This window comes from Equus quagga, unplaced genomic scaffold, assembly GCF_021613505.1.
Source record: "Equus quagga isolate Etosha38 unplaced genomic scaffold, UCLA_HA_Equagga_1.0 HiC_scaffold_4475_RagTag, whole genome shotgun sequence".
Classification (NCBI taxonomy): domain Eukaryota; kingdom Metazoa; phylum Chordata; class Mammalia; order Perissodactyla; family Equidae; genus Equus; species Equus quagga.
Genome location: NW_025793812.1, coordinates 1,727 through 10,436, shown reverse-complemented (window position 1 = coordinate 10,436; position 8,710 = coordinate 1,727). Strand labels below are relative to the sequence as shown.

At 42.8% G+C, this 8,710-nt stretch overlaps 1 protein-coding gene across 1 annotated transcript in view; it reads right to left on the bottom strand.

The window, feature by feature from the left end:
* Positions 1-351: 351 nt before the first annotated feature.
* LOC124232318 (major facilitator superfamily domain-containing protein 1) overlaps positions 352-8,710 on the bottom strand; it is a gene marked incomplete at its 5' end in the record, with an annotated part of 10,079 nt that continues 1,720 nt past the window's right edge. The window contains 6 exons of the mRNA XM_046649275.1: positions 352-676; positions 1,933-2,089; positions 2,429-2,485; positions 3,627-3,738; positions 4,195-4,293; positions 6,247-6,349. Coding sequence (XP_046505231.1) covers positions 575-676; positions 1,933-2,089; positions 2,429-2,485; positions 3,627-3,738; positions 4,195-4,293; positions 6,247-6,349 — 630 coding nt within the window. The remainder of the gene's footprint in view (positions 677-1,932; positions 2,090-2,428; positions 2,486-3,626; positions 3,739-4,194; positions 4,294-6,246; positions 6,350-8,710) is intronic.

The window sequence follows — 8,710 nt, the reverse complement described above, 5'->3', positions numbered from 1 at the left end:
CACTGAAGCGGAGTGAATGGAACTTTAACCACTCGGCCATGGGGCCGGGCCCCTATGACAAAGTTTAATTTATAACTTAGGCACAGTAAGAGATTAACAACAGTAACCAATAATAAAGTTGGCTTTGCGGCCATTATTAAGTAAAATAAAGAACTACTTGAACACAGGCACCACAACATCTCAGCAGTCAGCCTGATAACTGAGACGGCTACTAAGTGACTAAAGGGTGTGGCGCATACAGCATGGACACATTGGACAAAGGGATGATGCACGTTCCAGACAGGACAGAGCGGGATAGCACCAGATTTCATCATGCTACTCAGAACAGGGTGCACTTTAGAATTTATGATGTGTTTATTTCTGCAATTTTCCATTTAATATTTTCAGATCGCAGCTGACCGTGAGTAACCAAAACTGCGGCAAGCAAAACCAGAGATAAGGGGAGACTACTGTATTTTCAGGGTCAGAGCTATCCCAGAAGCCTCAAGATGAGCAGATTCAGGAGACCTGGAGTTCCATATGATAGTTAAATCGATACAGCAGAAAGACATCACATGACCCACGGTGCAAATACTTACAAGCCATATGCAGTTCCCAGCTGATGTTCAGGAACTACAAATGCCACCATTGGCCACAACGTACAGGCAAGTAATGAATAAGAGATTCCCAGCAGACACTACAGAAAGCAACATGGAAAAAGCTAAAAGTCTTATATGAACCAAAAGTAAATTTCCTTTGATGCAGATGAGCAAGAGTAACATAATAACTAATATACAAATACTCATGCAAATGTTATTACAATTAGGCTAAAACTCAAATTTAACAGAAAAAAGTCCTGGCCCTCTCTAACAATATGTCTCTAGTGACAAAATACACACACACTGTTTTAACCATTTTATATTATATGCATATATATATATAACTAGCTGGGCCCAAGGTGCAGTCAATGACCAAGCAAGAAAATAAAACTAATTTGCCAAAAGTTATTACCAATGTTTCAGGCAAGCTAATTATCCAGTATTTATTAGGAATTACAAATTAAGCCATCAAGACAACATCACACCAACAGTCCATTATCTTACCTCTGGGTCATCAACACCCAAATGGAGAGCAGGGCAGAGAACCAACAACCACCACTGGTTGTTAAACATCACCTAACGCTGACTTTTTCTTCAATTAAAAAAGAAACCTTATGATTTAAGTTAAAATAAGATCGTTTACACCTGTCAGATTGGCAAAGATTAAAATAATGCCAATGTCCAACACAGGCAAGGACACTAAAAACAGACACATTCATATGTTACTGGCAAAGTTTAAATGGGTGGACAGTTATTGGAGTTGTCGTTCACGGTATTTATCAAGATGTCACACGTGCAAAGCCTCCGCTACAGCGTTTCCGCTTCTAGGAATCTGTCCTCCAGAATTCTCACCAAGTGCACAAATAAATATACAGGGAAGAAACGCAGCACTTCAGCCTGTGGGCTTAGAAATGACATTCTGAAGAACAATAACACAAACTTGATGAATTCACTATCACTTCTGACCTACTAAGAGTCAAAAACAAAAGAATTCAAAACCATGGATATTGGGCCGACAGCTTTTTTTGGTCACCTATGATGGAATTATTTCTTTTAATGAAATACAAAAAACAAAAATTAAGCTAACAAGCATTTGGCTTTTATAAGACTACTTTATTTCAAATTCTATTTCAGCATTAAGATCACTCTGTTAAATGAGACAAATGAAAAGACAAGTACCTTATGCGTGAATATTAATACTGATACTCTGAAAATGTTTTGCAGAAACTGAAATCAAGTTATCGTTCTCTGCACTGTCATAAGCACTCCATCGGAGGAGCTGACTGTGCCTCCAGACGTGCATGCAGAGTCCTGGCTGAAGCCCCAAGCCCCCAGGTGCTCATGGAGACATTACCATAGCAATCCAAGGGTTCCACAGCGTCAAGGCCAGCATCATGTGGGAAGCAAGAGTGGCTGCCACTGCACACAGGACCCAAACAATGTTCCTTCCTGTTTTATCCACCAGGAGCCCAAATACTGGGGACATGGGAGCTGATATGACATAGACAACACTGTCCAGAGAACATAAAAGATATTTAATAAAACATGTCACAGCTAAAAAAAAAAAAAAATGCACAAAGTCCCTAAAACCATCAGGCAAAGCAAACCCTAGCTCATTAATTTAACATTAGCCTAAAACGGTCATCAGTAAACAGAAATATGAAGAGCGGTGCAAGACTTCTTCGGTTTTCCATTAATGCACAGATGGCCACTCAGGATTCAAGTCCCACCAGAGTCTTGGCCTCACAGTGGATGTTACATCACATAAGTCTTTTTTGTCTCAAACAACTGGCTATAATTAAAGATCCAGGCTATGCACACAATAAGCACTTAGAGAATTAATGAAATACCTGTTAATTGCACTTGCTGCCTCAGATGAAAATCCAAACTTCTCTATAAAGAAAACTCTAAAATAAAGAGAGAGAGAAATAAACACTTTAGAGAGAACTGCTGTTTTTAAAAAGTAAAGGCAAAATAAAGCTGAATAAAAATAACTAGGCCTTCTTGATACTGTTTTCCTACCTTATTTGATATTCACCTTCAAGCAATCAGCTAAAGGTTTAGTGTTTATATAAAAACTTCAACTAAATAAAATATACTGATGCCTAGTTTTTCTCCCTTTTACATATATAGCAAACAGTACAAATTTTTCAGTAAACCAAATATATTACTACCAGAAATTGCGACTGCTTCTTTCCCTTAAAAGCAGCACTGAATAGGTTCCTCGCTAAATAACAGATAGGGGGCTTGTTTCAAATTATTTAAAACAACAGCCTGAATTTAAAGGTTATAATTACAAGACGCATCCTCACAAACACACTCACACACTGCTCTGTTTAAGCAGCTGCCAATGAAAAAGCAGAGAGAGGGAGAAGATAAAGCAAAGAAGAATTTGCGTTGAACCCTGAATTTGAGTCTGGAGGAACCACAGTCCTAGCAAATGCAAGTGTGCCCAGTCACCGTGAGACAACACGACATCTCCATTCTCAATCAGAGGATTCCTAACCAGGGAATAAAGGGGAAGTGAAAAAGAATACACATCCAAAATCAAGTATTAAAATAAATCTACATTATAAATCAAAACTGTTATTAGGGATCTCTTCAAAAGAATAATAAAAGTATTAAACCAATACTAGGGGACAGCCCAGTGGCGCAGTGGTTAAGTTCGCACGTTCTGCTTCGGCGGCCCGGGGTTCTCCGGTTTGGATCCCAGGTGTGGACATGGCACCACTTGGCATGGCATGCTGTGGTAGGCGTCCCACATATAAAGAGAGGAAGATGGGCACGGATGTTAGCTCAGGGCCAGGGTTCCTTATCAAAAAAGAGGAGGACTGGCAGTAGTTAGCTCAGGGCTGCTCTTCCAAAAAAAAAACCAATAGTAAACCTTAAGCTAAGAAAATCAGCTGTGTCCCAGATGTAAAACAATTCCTGTGTAAATATAAATTATAACCAGAGAAGAAAGATTTACAGCTAAAAACAATTACATTTCTGTGATTGAGCTGTGATAATAATTAAACCAACAAAGATGGAATGCTAGAGAATACTCACTTCCCAAGCCCAATGAAAGGGAACACGGCAACGTAATAGGAGACGCAGATGATAAATATGAGCCACAGGGGTAAGGAGAAGTCCTTCACATCAGTTAACTTAATAACTTCACCTGGGAGAAGGAAGGGAGGCGGGTGTGGGCGTGACCGTCCACATCTATGTCAAGAAGATTTTTCTTTTATCATGTGATTAACATTTGCATTCAGTTTTAAAAAATACTATTCTCAGTAAATTATTGGAAATAGTTTGCGGGATAACTTAAAAAGACATTAGAAAAAGCAAAACCTAAGACTGATACCTACCTTCCTGCTCCCTTTCAGGAACACTCATCATTTTGCAAACATACAAAGTACAATCAAGAATGTAAATTATGCCAAAAACACTTAAGGAGAAAGAAAATGTAACCAAAAACTTAGACAAGTGGAAACAGATTTGGAAATAAAAGACACAAGACATGTACTAAGCCTCACTACGTTTATAACACTGCACTAGGAATTTATCTCATTGTAAATTATCTCAAAAAGAACATAATTCCCCAAAGCCCCACTTTTCTTGCATTTATACTTACCTGTTTTTCCTTGTTCTTTATGAAGGATTCTTTCTGCTCTCTGATCCAAGTAAGCAAGGGCCAAGGCACAGATTAGGGAAAGAATACACGTTATACCCCCTATAACAAAAACAGAGAGATTTTTTAAAGAGAACTAGACTGAAGGTTCCTGAAAAGGTGCGCACTGCGCTGACAGAGAAGACCTGCATTCGGATGCCCATGAAAGCTCAGTGACAGACAGGACTGACAGGGAGGAGCTGCATACGGCCAGCACTCAACTGGCCGTCAGCAGTCGCCTTACTGCAGCGTTACCTACCAGGCGGCTGGAGAGAGGGAAAGACCAGAACACACCAGTATAGTCTGCAATGCAGGATAGAGACTCAGGAAAGCTGATAACCAGCTAGCAAATCAGTCGTAATTTCTGAACTCAGTCTGCGCACCAATTATTGATGGATGTCAGGAAACAAATTCCAAAGGCAAAGTCCGGTGCTGGGATACCTCAGCCTCCTTCTCATTCTTTCCCACAGTCTGCAACCCCTGCTCCCAGCCCCTGGCAGCCCAAGGGGCCCGCCTCCCTGCAGCACGGCTCGCTCAGGCTCTCTTTCCCTGAGCATTCAGCATGACTCATGAATGCTGATCTCATAGTAAAGTAAAGCAGGAGAAAAAGGGAATAAAGTTTACACTTACAAAGAATTTTAAAAAGAAGCTTAGTAAAATAAATGAATCCCTAATTGGCTGACATACTATGTGAGTCCACTTGAAAAAGTGCTGAAGTGAGAGTCAGTAGACACAGGTTCCACTTTGGGCACTCACAAGCTGAGTGGTATGGAGAGAGACCCCTCTCTGGGCTGCAGCCTCCCCGTCTGTAAATAAGAGGCTTTGACTTGATGACAACATAGGGCTTTTCTGGCTCTAAAATTCTTTAAAACTCTCAAATTCTCCATGGTAGAGGGAACTAGAAGGAATCCAGAAGAGCCTTTCAGAGGAAGGAAGAGGTTTTAAATAAGGCAAAGAACGTGACAGGAGCGTGCCAGTGTGGCACTGCCTCTCCACTGCCCTCTTTGACCAGGCTGTCCCAAGGAATTCTAAGGAAGGCGAGAGGGCACCAGACATTCCCTGACACCCCACAGGCCTCTGCAAGCAACCACCTGTACACCACGGGGCTCGCCAGACAGCCTGCTGCTCAGAGAAAAGGCACAGGTGGTGAACCCAGAGGGCCTCACACCCAGCAACTGGCACAGCAGAGCCTCCGCTGAGAGAACCTGGGGCCAGAAGGGACCTAGAGAGCTTTGGTCAAACACCTGTATTTTACAGAAAAGAAAAATGAGGCACGGAAGTTAAACTTCCTTGTCCAAATGACGGAACCAGTTAGAGCCAGGACCAGAGCCCAGGCTCCAGCAGGTTTCTTGCCTTATCACATCACCCTTGATCCCGTAACATCTAAGCTCTACAGGCGTCCTAACCGAATGTCATCAGAAGGAAGCAATCTTCCTTCTGCCACAGACCACCAAGGAACACCTCATGGGCATAAGTTCCTGGACTGTCGTCAGAGTTTTCACGCACCTCTCCCCTCTGCTCACCACGACAACACTGAGGTAGATGAGGTGGGAAAAGATCCTCCAATGTAAGAAGTGGAAATAAAAGTACAAATGGGGTTGGACCAGCCTAGTGGCATAGTGGTTAAGTTTGCATGCTTCGCTACAGCAGCCCAGGTTCACGAGTTCAGATTCTGGGCATAGATTTACACACCGCTCATTAAGCCATGCTGTGGCAGTGTCCCACAGACAAAATAGAGGAAGACTGGCACAGATGTTAGCTCAGGGACAATCTTCTTCCAGCAAAAAGAGGAAGATGGGCAACAGGTTAGCTCAGTGCCAATCTTCCTCACCAAAAACAAAGGGGGGGGTGGTGAATGATTCACTATTTCTAATTAGGTCAAAGAACTAGTGAACTGTGCAGGCCAAACTCTAACTGAAGTGGTCTAACCCCAGTTCCAGCGTTCCTTCCACTGCCACAATACTTCCCATGACATGCATTCAGAAGAGAAAACGTGAGACATCAAGATTCACTAACCGATTATAAGTGTGACCCCAAGGGTTGTGGGACCAGCAGAACCCAGCAAAGCTTCAACTTGAGAGTACAGCCATCCCATAAGGTTCATGTTCACGGTACTGCCCTGAAAAAGAAGGGAAAATCAACAAAATTTTCATTTATATCTCTGCCTCGTTTGAAAAAAGGATATGAGATGGCTTGAAGAAATAGGTACAAGTAGGATCCAGATTAAACAAGAGATAAATTTTCTTAAAAACACAAGGGAAAAAACAAAAGCCGCAGATAAGATGACTACACAAAAAAATACCAGTTTATAGAAAATGCTAGAATTCAAAATAGCACAGTACACTAATAACTTCCCAGTAACCAAAGCAAAAATGAAATATGCTGAGTTACAAAACTCACAGGGTACTACGACAAAAATAAACCTTAGCTCAGAAAATGCACAGCTTTTCCTAGTATTGACAACTGAAAAAAAAAAGAGTCATACTCTGAATGTCCATAAGACAGTAAAAGGTATAGCGGATAATATCTTCACTCATTTAGCACTTACTGAGGCCTGATTCCATGCCAGTCACTGTTCTAGGTATTGGGGATGTGTGATAAAGAATAAAACAGAAGAACTTCCAGCTCTCATAGAGCTTATATTTTCGGGAGATGGAAGAGGTAAAATATGTAGTATATTAATCACAGTAAGTGCTTTAAAAAGTAAGGAAAAAATAAAACAGGGAAGGAGAATATAAATGGGTGGAGACATCAATAAGAACATGACTTTCGAGTAAAACCTGAAGGAAAGTTAGCTGTGAGATCTGGGGGAAAAGCATCCTGGCAAAAGAAACCGCCAGTGCACAGGCCCCAAGAGGAACGGCAAGGAGGGCAGAGGCTGGAAGAGCACAAATGAAGAGGGGAGGGGTTGAGATGAGGTCCCAGGGAGGAAATAGTGGGGAGGTGAGCTATAGGTAATAACAAGGACTTTGGTTTTTATTCTGTGTGAGATGGGAAGACACTGAGGTTTTGAGCCGAGGAGCAGCATGATCCCGTATGTTTTAACAGACTCGCTCTGGCTGCTATATTCAAAACGGGCTACAAGTGGGGAGGAAGGCAGAAGCAACGCTATGGGTTAGGCTCTACTGCAAGAATCCGCAACAGAGACGAGGGCTCTCAGACTAGCGTGGTTAGCAGTGGGCATGGTGGGAAGTGGTCGGAATATGGATATATTCTGATGGTAAAGCTAACAGTTAGATTTGCCAAGAGAAAATACGTGGAGTATGGGAGGAAAAAAGAAGAGGAACATTTCAGGATGACACCAAAGTTTTCGTCTGAGTAACTGGAAGAAAAGGGTTGCCTATAACTGAGCATGAGCAAACCAGCGCCTGTGCTGGGTGGCGGATGGCAGGTAGATATCGAGAGCTAGGTGCTGTCATGTCAGGTGTGATCCACCTGCTAGGCATCCAAGGAGAGACGTCAAGTAGGAAGCTGCATGTATGGGTGTGGGATTCAGGGGAAGATCTGGACAAGTGACACATTCAGGAGCAAAAACATGCTATTTAAAACCTCAAAGGTAGATAAGATCACCACGAAAGTGAGTGTGGAAGAGAAGACATCCAAGAACCAAGCTTTGGGGCACTCCCACATCTAAAGGGTGAGAAGACTGAGACGGAACCAGCAAAAGAAGGAGAGGAGGAGCAGACAGAAAGGCAAGAGGAGAACCCTGGGACTGCAGTGTCCTGGACCCAAGAGGAGAAAGCCAGGAGGGGGAATGTCAACCATGCCCAATGCTGCTGACGGGCCAGACTCTCAAGACTGAGGATGGAACAATCCTCAACAGTCTTCTCACAGCAAACACAGCAGCTAATTTCACATGCCTATTTCCTACAACACACTTAGCCAGAGGCACTACTCAGATGAGCAAGAAGGTAAACGGAGTCCTCCAGGAAACCTTCCCCAATGTCATCAAAAACACAAGCTCCTCAAAGGCAGGGATGTCACCTTAAATAATCCTTTAATTCTAAAATGCCTAACATGACCTGGCTTAGCAAGTATGCAGTAAATATTTGTCAAAATAATTAATTTAAAGTAACAAATTACAAAGGAAAATCAAAGGGTGCTGAACTTTCAAGCCCCAACTAAGACTTGAATAATAAGAAAAATGAGAAGTACACGACCTGAAGGTGTTATGAACACAGTTCACGCATCTAAACTCCAACAAACTGACAGCTCAGGCAAAGAGAACAGTCACAAAGAAGGAACACCAGAGCCTCTGTGACCGTCCTGAGGACGCACAGGGACAGGAGAAGTGCAGAAACATGACTGCGTCTACCCCGCAGCTCTGTGATGGGATCCTCTGGTCCCCGCATCTCACAAGGACCCTAAACACACAAGGCAGAGTAAGCAGAGCCACCCTGGCTGCCCGGGCTCGGCTCACCCCACCGCCTCCTCAGGTCTCCCCACCACTCCAACAGCCCCACCCGCCTCCTAGAAGCCC